The following is a 16,815-nucleotide window of genomic DNA, read 5'->3' as shown; positions in this document are numbered from 1 at the left end:
AAAAGTCAAACTATGTTGGTTCCTATTCTTCAGTTCCTGCTTGTTACATTAGTGGATCTTCTGTTTTGCTGACCCGGTTTTGTGTGTGTGTGGAAACGGGACATTTACTTTACATTGGAAGACAGGATGCTTGGAATTCTTTATTTAAAAGAGTTTAATGTTTCATAGAATAAACAAAGAAATGCTCTTTGCAGCCACAGGCTTTCATAAAATATCACATTTCCTGTCATAATGCGCATCAATAAATATAAATTCATCAAACATTACATTTAGTACTTTTGGTTATTTCATTAACATTGTATTTTTAAAATGTATTTAATCATTTTGTACAAAAGTAATATAGACATTAGACACAACAGAGAAGTAATTTCATTTGATCCAAACTTTATAACTGTATATCCTGCAAGTTGCCCCAGCTGGCTCCAAACTTGACTTTGGCCTTAAGCTTCACATGCAATTTTGCTGCTGACTCCATCTCCCGCTTGACGATCTGAGCAACCTGACAGGGAAAAAGAGGAATCATAATTATGTATATAGAAATACACCATTAAGATGGAAATCTCCCACGCAGCAGCATGTTCTCTGGAGATGCACCCATTTCCCAGAAGGTATTGCACCGAGGACCTGAACAGCAAACGCCGTACCTGGATGAGGTTGTCTTCTGTGGTTTCATAGATGAGCTCGTCATGCAGCTGCAGGACAAAGTAGGCCCCCGTGAGTTGAGACGTCCCAGCCCCGCGTTGGTTGCTGCCTGTAAAAAACAGCATTTTGGCGTTCGACATCAACCTTTTGCAAACTTCGACAGAACGGGAGAAGGAGTCACCTGAATGTGAGTGGCGGTGAGAGGGAGGAGCTGCTGGATATAGTTTCTTGAGTCGTTTCTGGATATTCACAGTTGCAAGTTTAACGAGGTCTGCCGCTGACCCTTGGATGGTTGTGTTCACTGCCTGGCGCTCTGCCTGAGTCGCAGGGGGAAGAAAACGGAATGTCGGAATATGTCAGGATCGCACTTCAAGTGAAATTCCGTGTTCTTCGAATGCGTTCGAACGTGATTGATGAGGAATGCTGCTTACTTGTGCTTTAACGTGACTATTGCTGTCAGTGATGCCGGGCAGGTATCGCCTACGTCCCATCAGCGTCTGAACGTAACCGTTCTTTACGCAGTTCCTCACAGTTTGTCGAAGAAAACCATTAATGCCTGAAAGACAAGACTCTTACTCTTAGTCCTCAGTGAAGTATTCTAAAATTCTAAAAAGCAAGAAATACTTATATTGCTGCCTCAGGTACATTTTCCATATTATAAATGGCTCATTCAAATTCTAAACTCAGATTTAATGACATAATTGTATAGCTGACAAAAAGTAGAAAAAAAATAATGTCGAACCACTTCGGTGCTTGTCTGTGCTGGGGGGAAAAAAACATTCCCAGAATCAGCTCCAGTCCAATTAGTAACCATGGAAACTAAACACAATAAATCCCACATATCTAAGGCAGTTCATGTTATGATTAAAGGTTGCATGAAAATATTAACTTTTTAGAGCCACGTTGCAGAAATGAAACTTCAGAAAACAGTGTGTGAAACGAATCGAAGCAGCAACGCACACCTTTGTATCTGGCTTTGAAACTCTCGATGTAGCAGGCCGCCTCATTCTCCTCCACTCCCATTTGCTCCCCTAAAGATTTGGCTCCCATCCCATAGATAATGCCATAGCAAATCTGCAAAAGACCAAAATATGCGCCACACAAATAAAGAATAGCAGCGAGCATATGCATGCGTATCCACGCCAGCATCTCGTTTCTGGCCGACTGTACCTGTTTCGCCTGCTGCCTGAGGTCGTCTTTGACAGACTCTGGGTCAACGCCTTTCCATTCGGCACCGATGCAGCGAAACACGTCTGCTCCTCCATTCAGTACCTGGAGGCATGCACAGTGTCTGATTTCATGAAGGTTTCACTATCGCTTGTCACGTGGCAGCTTCTCTTCATTCACTTCATTGTGTGCAAAGGACCTGCAAGAGGCGCTGGTCTTTGGAGAAGTGAGCCAACACTCTCAGCTCGAGCTGGGAATAATCAGCTGCCAGTATCATCCCGCCTGCAGGACAGAGTGGGAAGAAGCTGAGGCAAAATTGCAGAGAGTGAATTTGGTCACAATGCAAAAATATATATATATATAAACGTATATAACCTGAAAAGGGTACAAAAGCATTTCTCATGCTGACAGAGAAAGCCGGGCCTTGTTCTTCACTGCCAGCTGCAAATGATGGCGCCAAAGATCGCGTCCTCTTTCTGTAACAGAGCATTAAAAGACAAAGAAAATGATTCCTATTGACATTTATCTCAACATATATCCTCCCCTTATTACTTTTGTTATCGACAGAGCCATCGTGTGTCTTTACGGATTAACATGTGAGTGTATAGAGTTTATAATATACGTTTATTACATTTTCAGAACTTAAATACAGTGCAAGCACATTATGAGGACAAATTTCAAAAATCACACTAAATGAATATTACAAAACTATTTACATTTACCAGCCCAAAAGCAAGAATGGCTGTAATATTCAAGATAGTATGCAAAGAGTACACACTGTTCCTACAGAATCTGTGTGTGTGATGTATATTACAAACTGCTGGTGTGTTTTACAGCCTGAAAGTACTTTGGTAACAGATACTGAAAAAGTTTATCTTAATTTTCAAAAGTTATTCTACATCACTGAGTGACATCTAGCCGAATCCCGATTGAACTGAGGACACACTCGGTGGAGACCTACCCCGCTTTGGTGATGGCGTGACATTTGTCCTGTGACGGCGGGCTCTCCACCACTGTTGTGGGCATGTGAATCTCAAAGTCTTTGGGGACGTTTTGTATGTTGGGCTCGGTGAAGCTCACTCTGCCTGAAAACGCACAACGAACCGAGTCACTGCGTGACTGATATGAACTTAATCTGCAATGAAACAAATGACATCAAAGGTCGTCTTGACAACGTCAGTGGGCGTGTCCTACCGGTGGCTGTGTGCGTCTGTGAAACGGGGTATATTCTGTCCATGGTTAGTGCCGGGTGGAACTGTTTGGCCCTCTGCAGGGGGAACACCACTTTAGTCAAGGCGTTGGTGATTCGCCTCCATTCCAGAATGACGCCTGGCAGCGGGTGCAGCGGCCGAAGCTTCTCCAGGACGTCCTGCAAAGATCGTTCCCAATAAAAGCATTGCATTAGCGCACAGATGCTGATGCAATGCTTTTATTGAAGTCTTTTATTTTTTTTAACCTTGGTGGTGCTGAACTGCTTTCCAAGCCGCACTCTGCCACCACCTCTCCTCGTGTAGCCGAGGGTCTTCTTCACTTTCGATCCAGACAAAACGCCATTTGGAGGCAGATGGAGTTCTAAAAACAAAACCTTGCAGTCCAGATTGGGAGAAGTTTACCAAACGATAGATTCTACTACTTTGCTTGTTGCACGGACAAACGCGATCTTAATTGAAAGACGCAGCCGAACTGCGGAAGTGACGTTTCGGACCTGCGCTATGTCATCGGTGCTGGTCAGGGAGAAGTCGTGTCCAGCCAGCTTGTAAGCCTCAGACTCCAGCGTTGTGAGCTTGGCTTGCATCACGTGCTTCTGTCTCTCAGACTCCTCAACGCTGAAGCCGATTCCGTTCAACTCCAGCAGAGCCAAGCACACCTGGGAGGGCATCTCGACGCTCCTGAATGAGTCTGGCAAGTGTATAAACGGCATTAGAGCAAGACAGGTCACAACAAAAGAAATACGGTACGAATAGCGCCTCCTCGTTATACCCAGCATGCCATCCTTCTCCAGCAGGCCAGAGAGATGGCTCATCACAGCGTGTACGAGCACGCTCATGGTCGCCGCCCGAACACGAGGACAGTGTGCGTGCGGATTCCCAAGTCCGTCCAGCAGAGGCAATTCATCGGGACAGTAGACGGTCACCATGTTGGACAGAGTCCTCTCATCACGGCCAGGGTCAATTAGCCAACACGCAACCTGTGGAGGACATCCAGTCATGTTGCTACAGCATAAAGCCCCGCCCCCTAAAACCCCTATGTAAATGCTATCGAAAGGTCATTTTGACGCCTTTATTTGTCAAAGTGTGAGTGTTAGTGAATTCTATGGATGGAATCCGCTCTGATAATTGATCTGCTGTATACAGAAATCATTTCTCTGACCTTGGGATCTTCACAGCTTCCTTCCAAGCCGACGCCACAGCTCAGGACCAGCATCTTGTACACCCGGATGATGTCATAAGCGACAACCACACCCTCCCGGTGGCTGGCCGATGGCCGGCTCAGACAGGTGCTCACTAGCGCCAGCCTCTCGCTCACTGGCAAGTCGTCATCCAGTGGAGGGGGGGCCAGGCTAGAGCTCAGACCTGAAGGGCAACAGGCCAACTTAACGTCAGGAAACACCAGAGTGAACGTGCACACGTGTGCATGTGCATGTGTGTGTGTGCATCTTAACCTTTGCTCTGTTCTTGCTGCAGAGATATGTAGTAAGCGTCTCTCGCTCCCCAGCAGACAGCAAGTCCGATCAAGACCAGTCCGTCGCCGTCTCCAACTGGAAAACCGTCAGCCTCGTGGAGCTTCTGACGAGTTGGTGCTGCACAGGAAACATGAAAACAAGTAAGAATTCAAACGTGCCTCAATGCTATATTTATACGTTTCTACAGATATCATACTTTCAGTATCAAAAGTTATAATGATTACAATTATATAAATTACAATTTATTTAGTCATTGAACATTGGCCAGTCCAGACACATCAACGTGCGGCGATAGCATAGGACGAAGCCACCGCTATGATTAGTGCACCTGGAGCGGTGCCTTGCTCAAGGGCACCTCGGCAGTGCTCTGGAGGTAGACTGGCCGCTCTCGCGCAAACCAACGCACACTCCATATTTCGTCGAGGCCGGGACTTGAACCTCCGGTTCCTAACCCAAGACCCACCCCACTGAGTCACATCATTTCATGCTTCATCTCCATCACTGCCATCCTCACCGCTCGCTCTCTTTGGACCCGTCACTTATATTATAAAGAATATTCACAAATGCAGAGACGATCGCTGAAGGAGTGAAACGCGCTTGGAGCGCTCGGACATTTAGCGTCAGCATCTGGAAGTCACTCAGACCTCAAAAGTAAAATATCGCCGGCTGCCGGCTCGTATCTCGGAACGCTCGTATGTCGAGGTTTTACTAGTTATCAATCCGAGGGTTAGTACTTGGCGACAATTCACCTCACGTCTTATTGAGAGTTATTTTCGCATCGATCGGTGTTTACTAGTTACCTCTCTGGTGCTTCCCTCCTATTCCCCCCTCGGGTTTCTCTCTCTTCTCGCAGGCCAAAGTCAGAGAGTAGCGCTCCTTTGTTCTCCACTCGTTAATGAACGTCTTAAAGAGGTGCTTGTCACTTGCTACGTCTATGATGGAGAAGCTTCCCGAGTTGCTGGAACAGACTGATGCATCCTGGGGCAGCTGAGGCGCGAGCCCCTCATCACTAACTGGTGCGTCGACGTTGGCGGGGAGCTCTGGCCTGGGGGGTGAAGGAGAAGTACAGAATCGGAGGCCGCCGGCGTTGGGGACGGCGGGTAACTGGGATTCTGTTTCTGGACTCGAGTGCGGAACAGGAAGCATCTTCGGTTTCCGCCCCAGCTGCTGCTTTTGGTCGTGATCAGATGAGGGATTGGGCCGCTTCGTGTCAGGAGCTTCACGTCGATTATCGCGATCTTCTAGATCGGCGCAAGATTTAAAACGACTTCCGGTTGCTGGTTTCTGTGGCAGGAGGGCCAAGGGGCTTGATTGGTTCAGTGGCTGAGCTCTGAGAGGCGATTGGACAGTGGTCGGTTTCAGCCTCGGGGTGACTGGTGGCCTTTGTTGAGTTGGGGGAATGAAATCAGCAGCAGAGGCGGGTTTCTCCGTTACATCTTCGCCATCGGGTCGTGCCCGAGGTCGTACTCGAGGTCGTACCTCGGCAGGATTACGCTCATGAGCAGCTACTGGCTCATTTTGCTCCTCCCCGTTTCTGGTCGCAGGAAGCGCTGGAACTGCTTTGGTTTGATTTACCTGTGTAACATTGTCTCTGTGGTCTTGTGTGGCGTTTTGCCACTGGAGGTCAGACATACTAGGCCAGAGGTCAAAGATCTCCTGTAAACCAGGGCTGCAATACACAGTGTTTTTCGGTGCGTCATCGTTCTGAGTCGTGGTCGTCGTTGCAATGGTGGGCTGGGGCTGAATCTGACACCGTTTAGGGTGCGAGTCTGACGGCTGCCGCTCAGGCCAATCAAGGTCTGTTCTGGGTTGCCGGGGACTGGGTTGCCGGGGACTGGGTTGCCGGGGACTGCCTTCAGGCGCATTTCCTTCTTTGTGTTTGAGAAAAGATTGCCTCTCCGGAAAATGTTCACTGACCAAAAGCGAGTCCCCCCACTCCGACAGATTGAAGGAGGACTCACTCCATTGGGTCGCCTCCCGCTTTTCTGCCTCCTGATTGGCGAGGAGTTTGCTGGATCGTCGCTCCTGCGTTGGCGCGGCTGCCATTTCTTGGCCCGCCGATTCCGCTTCATCCAATTGTTCCAGGCTCCGATTTGGGCTGAGCTCTGCCAGCACAGAACTATCGTACAAACTGTCAAACAGGAAGCTGCTGCTGCTGCTGACGTTCTCAGCGGACGCGGGCTCCGCACCAACAGCCTCGTCTTCGTCACATTCCCAATTATCTCCAATTATGTCATGGCCACCTCGATCCGGAGAAATCTAAAGAGAAAAGTGCAGCTTTTATGTGCGAGGCCAATTATTTGGGTACATTTTTGCTGTTAGGTACTTGTAGAAATCTTTCTGGACACTTACCTGCTGGCTGCTGTTTAGGATACGTTCCATCTGACTTTCCGTAAGAGAACTATTGAATATGGGACACACGCTCTCTGCGGCTTCAAGCCTCTTGCTTCCTTCATTTGCTTTTTTTTCCAACTCGACAGCCTCCTCCTCCTCCTCTCTTATCTTCTTCGCCTCTACTGGCTGATTCGCGCCCATGTCAATTCCATCGAAGCGCGGAAATGTCTTTTGAACAATCATTCTTTCCGTCTGAGTGTCCAATTCAAAGCTGTCTCCAAAACTCTCTTCTGGTTTTTGCACAGCGTCCTGGACTTCTTCGTCTCTCTCGCCTCCTTCGTACAACTCGGGAGACGAGAACTTATCTATCTCCCCGCCGTCCACCCTCCTTCTCTTGGACTCAGGAGAGAATAAGGGCACAGAGGCAGGAGAGACTGACATATTTTTAGATTCAGCTTTACCTGGAGGGCTTTGTTGCACAGGACGTTGAGCCTGAATAGTTTTCGGTACCTGGCCTGCAGGTGACGCATTTTGCACTGGAGAAGGTTTTGGGTTTGACATCTGGGCATCATCTTGGAGGCTTTTATCCGTCTGCATGGAGTGGAGGACTTTACTTAATGCTCTTGAATGCTTCACTCTGCCTGGCTGCACAGGCGAGGAAACAGACCCCGTTGCACCATCGCCCATGAAAGGCTTTGCTGGAACACTTTGTCGGGCTTCTCCTCGCCAGATGGGCGCTCGAAACTGGGGGGGAGGCATTGGGGATGAAGGGGATTGTGAATGTGGCACCGGTTGAGGGAGAGGGCTCAGTAAAATCTCAGCCAATTCCTGCGTGAGGCTTCTTTCAGGAACTAGAAGATTCTCCCGGTGACTCTCTGGCCTGATCGAGATAATACTTGTGCCCGGTTCCCCGGCGAGCTTTGACATTTTGTCCTTTTGTCTGTCTCCTTTTTCATCTGGGTTTGTTGTGTCATTGGCCATGAACGATGTTTTATTATTTAGGTCTTTTTTCGTTTCCTCTCCTCGCTCCACTAACACTTCAGACTCTCTGTGCTCCTCCAGTTTGCCGTTTGCGCCTGGCTTGGTCTTCCCCTCTCTTCCTCTTTCCATTTTGACACATCTCTCATGTTCATATTCTTCCTCGTTCTCCTTTCCACTGTTGCCTTTATCCCTTCTCTCGCTGCTTTTGACTCCGTCTCCTACTTGGTGACCCTGAACAGACGAGGTGTCTGAGTCCCTGCTCTGACGGTCATCAGGGCTGTTCACAACAGGATCCCCGGGAGGATCAGCTCCGGGGTCCCAGCGCACACCTAACTGAGCCAGGTCCTCCTGAAGGAGGAGCCTTGCCTCGGACACGATCTCGATGGCAGCTTCCTGTTCAGTCAGGGCCCGCCCACCAGCGGCCCAGACGCAGCGGAGGCGGCGTCTCTCAGCCGCGTCCATTTCACTCTCATCCACTGCACGCTTAGAGCTGAGGAAGACAGATTGGCTTCAACATTAGCTTCACATCTGGCAGCTTTGCGTGCAGACGCTACGTTTACATGTTGCATTCAAGCTTAGGATTTTCCACAATTTACTTCCTTTACTTTTTCAAAGTATTGTAATCAATCAAGTCGAATGGAATTGAAATGAGAGTCTTTGGCCCACGGATGATTACAGTGGTCCTTAATTTGATATAGCCTGAATGCGTTGGAGAGACTTATATTATTGTTTCCCTAAATTGACTCTTATACACACACACGCACACACACACACACCCTCCCCTACCTCTTAAACGGGACAGCGTTCCTCAAGGCTTTCTCCACATCCGCTACAGCAGCCCTGGCCAGCTCAGCCACGGTGCGGAGGCCTTGCGTGTAGAGAGTTCTTGCCCGCGCTGCATTCAGGAGGGAAACCCTGACGAGGTCGACCAGCTCTCTCTGCACGCCAAAGCTCAGCCGAGTCTGGAATTGCGATATCAATAGCTCCATGTTGTGCCAGCCAAGACGCTTGCAAAATACTGTGACCATGCCTGAAGGAAGAGCATAATTGTTGCGGTCAGCTGCACAACCGGCCCTTATGAGCTCTCGCATCACGGAATTACTAATCTTTAGTGTTTTGGTGGCACAAAAAAAATGAAATTAAATATGATTCTTTCTCCCACCCGCACAGAAATGCTTCTGAGCCACATTTCAACACACATCTGGTCCAGTTGTGCCAAATAAACCCTCTTACACTTAATGCAAAAACCACAGGAGCCTTAGATGAATAAAGAAGTTGGAAGATGAATGTCGGTGCCGTAATATCACGCGTGTGAATCATGTCACGTACCTGCATAAGTAGAAGCAGACTGCTGGAGAGATTGCAGCTGCCCACGGCTGCAGTTGTATTTAGTTGCCACTTTTCCCAAAGGAGCCTCATTCACCAACTCCTGAAGCACAAGGGTGGTGAAAAACCTGTGAAAACACAAGAGGAAATGTGAGAACAAAACTCATATAACTATATAAATAAAATGTATTATTATTATTATTATTATAGAGACCCAGAGTGATCAAAAAAGTACTTTTTCAACCGTATTTAGAATTTAATTACTGTATTATATTATACCGCTAATATGTACCTTGTTCTGCTCACTTTTAAAGCCCTCAACAGCCCCTCCTTAATTCACAGAAGTCATTATGCTCTCAAAATGCCTGCGGTTCCTAAAATGTCCAAAAGCAGACTGGGGGGCAGAGCTTTCCGTTATCAAGCTCCTTTATTGTGGAATCAGCTCCCTGATTCGGTTCATGAGGAAGACACCATCTCTATGTTCAGGAGTAGACTAAAGACTTTCCTTTTTCACAAAGCTTATAGTTAATCAATACAATAATCAATATGCTGTCATAGTCCAGCACTTGTGGCATAACCTCCTATGACACACTGAGCTCCTCCCTCTCTATCTGATTATTCATGTTATAAATATATGTCAGTAATCCCTCTCTCTTCCCCGTAGTCTTGTGCTCTCTCTCTCTCTCACTGTTTGTCCCTCTTTCTGTCCCTCAGTCTGCAGGTCCTTCTGTCCGTGGTGCTGCAGAACCTGGATCTGTGGACCTTATGATGAGCCTTAGGTCCTGTCAAAGGTTTCTGCCTGTTAAAGAGAAGTTTTTCCTTGCCTCCGTTGCCAAAGTGCTTGCTTTTGTGGGTCAAGTTGATTATTTTGAATTGAGTTGCTGTTATTTACACACTTATGTGCATTACCTTTTATGAATAGCCATCTGTCTATGCTGCTTCTCTGTCTTTGCGACAAGTTTGCCACCAACCGATCGGGCAAGAAAGCCTTCTTGGATGCCCACCAGCTCTGCGACTCTCTTCATGGATGATGAGAGCTGTTCCCACAGACAAAAGAACTGATACCAGTCTATAGAAGTCCAATCTGCGTACAATGGTGTGATCTGAGGAGAATGCGGCAACAGGATTTGTTTAATACTGTACTACGTTTTCAACGTCTCGTCTGGATTTTCTGTTTGATGAGGGGAAAAGGTTCAGAGTCGAGAGGAAGACGCCGTGATATTTGGAAGCACAGACATAAACCCAAAATATGTGTTGTGAGTACCAGATACAGAATGTGCAAATCATTTTCCAGCACGAAGCCCTTCATGGCCCGTTGGAGATCGGCAAACACTCCCAGAGCCTCGGGAGGGGAGAGGGAAGAGGAGAGGGTGGCAGCACCGAGTTGGGACGGGCAGTACCGCTCCTCTGGACATGCAAAAACAGACAAGCAGGTCTTTATTGTGATGGGAAATGTGGTAAAGAAGACATTTTGAATTACGCATTTTGGAGTGACATAAATACAGCAAAGACTTTTATTATTCTTTTTTTTTTTTAAGGCTCCGATTGGATAAACAACCATGACAATTAAAGAAATAACACTTTACAGGGGAGCAATGTTTGAATCTGTTGGTAGAATGCTCACAGAGCGATGCGGTACCTTGTCCGTCCGTCTGGACACTGATAAATTCACTGTCCATCAGCCATTCAACACAGGCCTCAATAGCTCCCTTGTTGGATTCGTTTTTGCCATCACATTTCATGCCGGCAGCCAGGAGGGAGCACGAAGCGTAGGACTTCACATCCAGTGGAGTGCTGGCCACGCCACCAACGATAATCTGCACGTTTGGGTTACAGGCAAATAACAACTGAAGGAAATGTGCTTTTCAATGCGCTAATCTTACCATGCATAAACTGCCCGGCGACAGAGAAAGAAACCATTTGATATTTGCAGCGTCGGGGTCATTTCCGTTTCTTGAGATAGCAGCCGTACCTCTAAAATAGCTCGCAGCATGCTGGTCGTCACACCTTCGCCCTCCCTTTTCACAAGGCAGCTTCTGATTGGCTCGATTGAACCCTTGAGGAGACTAAAACCTTTCTGGCGCTCAGTCGCCTTACAGACCAGTATACTTTCGCCTGAGGGGAAAAAAACAAAATGCAAAGATCACAGGAGTGATGTCTTACTTTTTGTTTGCGACACTAGAGAGGATTGATCAGGCTGTTTTCTCTCTAAGTGAATGGAATTACAATGAATGAATGTTTGTTTTTCTTTATAAGTTTTACCTATGGTGTCTATCCCTTGTCTTCCAGCACGTCCCGCCATCTGTTTGTATGTAAGCGCGTCCAACAAGTGTCCGTTAAAGGTTGGCGTTCGAATGATGACCCTGCGAGCTGGCAGATTAACCCCAGAAGAGAGCGTCGAAGTGGCGGCCAGGACTCTGACCATGCCCTGGCGAAATGCACCCTCCAACACATCGCGCTCATCAAATGTCAAACCTGAAACAGGCAAACGTCATCCTCATGAAGGCAAACCCCTGAAGCATTCCGGGGAGAAGCTGCTTTTGCGAATGTATTCACCAGCATGGTGAAAGGCCACCCCCCACGGTACAGTCCGCCGGAGGATGGGGTCGAGACCAGCTGGAGTGCGCGTTAACTGGGCCACAACATTCACCAATCCCTCGCGATCCAGACTCACCTCCTGAGGACCCGCATCGCCATGACGATCTGAAAGGGCAAAGAACGAGCTCGACTTTAAAAGGCCGATGGTGCAAAAAGTCAATGATTTGCGAGGTGAGATTTCGAGTCTCGAGCACCAGCGTCTCTGAGGTTGTAGAACTCCCTGGCGACGCCGTCGGCCAGTTTCTCACACCAGTTCTTCGTGGGGCAGAACATTAGCACGGAGCAGCCCTCTCTCACAGTCTCATAGCACAAACTCGCTATATGGTCGTCATCCCCCTTTGCGAAAGGGCAAGTTGGGAGTCATTATATTACAGGCATCTTTCAGGACACTCGCACCAATTAATAAAGGTTACAGCGCCACCTTGATCGGGAGTGCAGGAGCGAACCGACGGACCACAGAGAGGCTCTTGTCGTAAATATCAAGGCCCGCCTTGAGATGCTCCTGCAGCGGGACGGGCCTGTAATCTGTCTGGTAAAGCTCCGCCCCCAGCCAGGCAGCCAGCAGGGAGAGGTTCGGCAAGGTGGCGCTCATCCCTATGATCTGCACACCCTCACTCAGAGACCTGCAGGCAGAGTTGAACAGATCACGAGTATCAGCGGAGGAAAATGTGCCTTCACACACACACACACACACACACACACACACACACCGCAGCTATAAAACAAAACAAACGCAGACAGACGCATAAATAGCCACGAACCCATTGGCGTTCCGCTTCGAGGAAATGTAGCGGATCTTGGTTAAAAGCAATTCTAGTAGGTATCCTCTTCCGGAATCTCCGACCATATGCAGCTCATCCACCACCACCATGCCTAGAAGTAGCAAAGAGGGGGACAGAAACGGAGATAGTCATCACGACTCTCTCCGGATCAACCCCCCCCCCCCCCCCCCCACCCCCTTTTTTGTCCACCTACGTTGCACATATTAATTGCCTTAGTAATTTATTGTAATTTATGTAATCTATTGTCATTTTGCATCAGTGGTGTAATTTATTTTAGATTAATTGTTAGTTTGCATCGGCGGTGTAAAATCTTTTTATTTTTCTAATGTTACTTTGCATCAATTGAGTTATTGAATATTGGTTTTATTTTTATTTGGATTGTTAAATTTGTATTGTTAATTGTGGATGATTTATGTACCAAGGACTTTCAACGGAAACAAGACCGCAAGGGCTTTTTTGAAATGCTCCTCTTAGACAGGATGTTTTACTTTATTTGTACTGTAATACATGCTACTCTGTGACTGTACTTGTACTCTAACATTCTATCTAATAAATATATTAATTCATTCATTTAGAGAGCCAGCGCATAAGATGCGTTTTATTCTGGAGGAGAGATCGCCAGTGACATTTATTTACCGAGTAGGTCCATGCTGTCCTCTTCGATGAGTCTATTGATGAGAGAATTGGCCTTTTCTATGGTGCAAACGGCAACATCCAGCGATGTGAACCCTCCAGCAGCCGAGGTGCTCCCCATGTATCCCTCAACGCGAACTCCTGCCTCTTGAAATACGCTCTGCCAATCCAGAAACACATTGGACATATAAGAAAGGACGCACGCAAGGTTTCTTCAGCACAATGCAACGATAGGAGGGGAGTTTCCTTGTTCACTGCACCTGAAGGTAATGCATTTTCTCCTTGGCCACCGAGACAAAGGGCAGAATGAAGATCGCTTTCCTTTTAGACTCCAACACACGCTTCAGCATCAGCAGCTCTGACACCAGAGTCTTTCCAGCACTAGTGGGGGCTGAAAAAAGGTGGAATATAAAGCTGAACGGAGCCTAGAAATCTGTTTATATTTCATTCTTTGATAGTTTTTTTTTTTAATATACTGTATATAATCCTATTAACCACGACAAAAGATTTGAAAAGAAGCTTTACTGGCAGAGGGATACGGTGCGTTTGCATCCATCCTGAACATTTCAAAGATTATTATTTTTTTTTTATGATAGAATTTTCCTCCGGGATCAATAAAGCATTCTTATTCTGCACTTGCTGTCTTTGTATTATTTCAGGTCACTTTTTTGTTATTTTAACTTGAAAAAATTTTAACAAAACAAAATCTGAATGACTATTTTTTATTTATTTGGAATTGATTAAAAATGTGTTTACAGAATAAAACCAAAATGTTCTTATTTTTTCATATATACACATGATAATTATGGCATCCTGATCATTTACTTGGAACAGAGAGACGTTCAGCTACTTACCCGAGTACACGAGGTTACCTCCCTGCAGCACCTGTCCAGCAGTGAGGCACTGAGCCTGCCATTCAAACATGCGAGTCACTCCGAGCTTCTGGTACCGGCCCAGGACCGGTTTCGGTAAGCCCCAACTGGACAATAGTAGACTTTCAGCCTGGCCAATGGGAGCATGCAAAGCATGACCTGCAGCAGAGCACAAAGTGCAGTCCTCTCTTTAAACATGCAATACCTTAAACAAGAGGCAGGTCATTTGGAGCACAGCAAAGTGAAACCTGATTCCAATCTGTCCATCTATATTATAACCTAATACCAGCTTTAAGCTTTGCTGTCTGGTCGTACCTGTATAACAGAGGCATCCTCTTCCACGCTGCAGGAACGTGTGAGGCTGAGAGCGCCACAACAAATATCCCGGCTGACTGCGTTCACTGGTTTGTATCACGGCCTTTTGTCCAATTGAATTTGAGCTATTTATTCATATCTTGTGTTGCAGACATTTGTTTTTCTGTTTTAGGCTGTTTTCCTTTTATTTTAAATATAAAACACTTTGTATTCCCTTGATGCTAAAGAGGCGACACAAATAAATTGTTTTTCTTGAGATATTTTAATTCAGGGGGAGACGCCAATAAACGCAGGATAATCTGACGGGATTAGAGCCCTAGTTAGGTACTTAATTTGACACGATTTTGAAGGCCCATCCAAAAGAAGGTCATGATATCAAATCAAAGACGTTTATCTCCTCTGCCAATGAAAACTGGGTCGAGGTTATGACAACCCATGTTTGTTTGTTTGTGAAGTCAACCCATCTCGATTACATTTTGAGGAGACACGGATCTCGGACAGACGTTGGCATCCTCAGAATGCCTTCACGTTCTTTTGCCTAATACTTTGCAAATTAAAAATTAAAAAATACTTTTACCAGAATAATTCAGGAATTAATAATAATGAGAAATAGATGATAGATTCCGTCACCTGGCTGAAGTAAACTCTCAGTGAGAGCACTGACGTCTAAGCCTGTCGGGACCGTGAGCACCGAAGTGGACTGATTGTGCAGCGACTGCTGGAGGCTGGTTTTCTTCGTGGCCACTGCAGGGCGGGTGGGGCTAAACAAGATGTAGTCCTTGGACCCGTCCACAGCTGGGTCAGCATTCCCATCTGGCCCACGTCTGTCTTCGCTGCGAGGCAAGCGCTTTCTTCTGGATGTAACTCTTTGACTACTGAAATGCACAAAAGTAGAATTTTGTTTTACAAATAAATAATTACAAAAAGCATATAATCTAAATAAACAAAAAAAAACTAAACGTGTAAATTCAGACTCACATGGTGACGCCGCCTTCTCGAGGCCCATTGTTTACATTGTGATCAGCTTGCCCATTGACGCAGGCAGAAGCTGGGGACGGCTGGATGTTCTCCGGACACCTCTGAGCCCGCGCTCCATCTTCAGAGTCTTCGCCAAAGAGAAGCCTCTGAGCGATGTCTTTCCAATCGGCTCGCCGTTCTCGCTTCTCACCATCCCCGCCGATGTCTTCCGCTGCTGGGCAAGCGTCGTTCGCTGGAGGCTGCCTGGGATCTGCAACATCCACCACCTGCAGAATCCCTTCATCAAGAGCCAATGTAGACTCTCCCAGATGAAACCATTCTGCTCCGCCCTAAAATAGAGACCGCTGCACGTCATTTGGACTCTTTAGCGATGTGAGTGAGACTTTACAGAGAGAGAGAGAGAGTCTTTCAAGCTGCCCCGCTCACCGTTTGCCTGCCTTTGTTCACGTTCCCCGATCTGCTCGTTTTGCCAGACATTCTGCACCGGTCCTTTCTCCATCTACTGCCTCATCAGGATCTGCCCAACAACAAAAAAAAAAAAAACCTTCTTCATCTCATTGAAGTTCAACGAGTTGTTACAAATTGTTTACGAACACTGCCAGATGGAATCCGATTCAAAATTTTCCAAATCAGTAAATATTACAATTAAAGCACAACTTTGATTTATGCTTACCGTGTTTTCTTTTTGATCTGGTGCTGTCCCATACAGGCTTTGTTTTTATGGGGAGTATCATAGGAACTCATTGCACAGGGCTGCTTTAACACGAGAGTGGACGATTATAAATTAACATGACGTGACGTGGATTCCTGAAACAACTTCACAGACCAGAACGTTGAAGTATAATGATCAAATGTAACGGAGCGGATTGCAGTGCTGGTGACTAAACGGATTTAAAAAAAAACAGCCGTTCCACACTACTAAACAAGTCTGAAAAAGTCCGCCGGTGCTTCACAAAAAACAGTTCGCAGGAACAAATGCTCGGATAGATACGTTCCTATGCAGTACTCGTTCGAAAGCTACTAGTAATAACTGTCAAACGTATGGATTAATGTACAATCAGTTGTTTATGGTTAAATACAAAGGTGATAAAGATTATGTCAAGGTTTGCGCTCCATTTCTTGAACAGCAGTGAAATTACATGGTTACTAAAGTGTATTTATTGCATTCAGTCAAGAATGTATAATAGTTTTTTTCTGCAATTAAATAAATCTATGTTTTCTTCTGTTATTGACATAATCTATAAAGGCGTTGCATTCTCTCGATTACAAATGCCCATTTTGCCTAATCAAATAGATAATCTGAAATCTGAGATGTTTTCATAAAAAATATTATCAGGAAAATTCAGGAAATTCATAAAACAGTCCATCATTTTTTTTTTTTTTTTCATGGACACGTTTTGTTTTCTGAATAATCTGTTAATAAATCCAATTATTGTCCGGTGGCGTAATGGGCGTGGCCATGGATTCTGTTTCGGGGTGTATCGGGGCGTGGCCAAACAGCGGA

At 46.3% G+C, this 16,815-nt stretch overlaps 1 protein-coding gene across 1 annotated transcript; it reads right to left on the bottom strand.

The window, feature by feature from the left end:
* Nucleotides 1-100: 100 nt before the first annotated feature.
* polq (polymerase (DNA directed), theta) lies at nucleotides 101-15,788 on the bottom strand. The gene is made up of 34 exons (XM_068750997.1): nucleotides 15,738-15,788; nucleotides 15,312-15,640; nucleotides 14,964-15,208; nucleotides 14,001-14,177; nucleotides 13,407-13,537; nucleotides 13,150-13,306; nucleotides 12,493-12,604; nucleotides 12,153-12,354; nucleotides 11,926-12,067; nucleotides 11,690-11,836; nucleotides 11,396-11,608; nucleotides 11,106-11,248; nucleotides 10,773-10,950; nucleotides 10,398-10,540; nucleotides 10,043-10,236; nucleotides 9,137-9,261; nucleotides 8,594-8,837; nucleotides 6,845-8,297; nucleotides 5,293-6,751; nucleotides 4,472-4,609; nucleotides 4,180-4,382; nucleotides 3,790-3,997; nucleotides 3,515-3,708; nucleotides 3,266-3,394; nucleotides 3,004-3,178; nucleotides 2,771-2,894; nucleotides 2,185-2,285; nucleotides 2,009-2,091; nucleotides 1,813-1,914; nucleotides 1,605-1,716; nucleotides 1,074-1,198; nucleotides 824-959; nucleotides 645-751; nucleotides 101-499 (listed from the first exon to the last, which is right to left on the bottom strand). Exons 1-34 carry the CDS (start codon nucleotides 15,786-15,788, stop codon nucleotides 386-388), a joined length of 7,896 nt encoding a protein of 2,631 aa, XP_068607098.1. The 3' UTR covers nucleotides 101-385.
* Nucleotides 15,789-16,815: the final 1,027 nt, after the last annotated feature.

Source organism: Brachionichthys hirsutus, chromosome 17 (assembly GCF_040956055.1).
Source record: "Brachionichthys hirsutus isolate HB-005 chromosome 17, CSIRO-AGI_Bhir_v1, whole genome shotgun sequence".
Taxonomy (NCBI): Eukaryota; Metazoa; Chordata; class Actinopteri; order Lophiiformes; family Brachionichthyidae; genus Brachionichthys; species Brachionichthys hirsutus.
The sequence above is the reverse complement of the archived record's forward strand: the minus strand, read 5'-3'. Positions and strand labels throughout refer to the sequence as shown.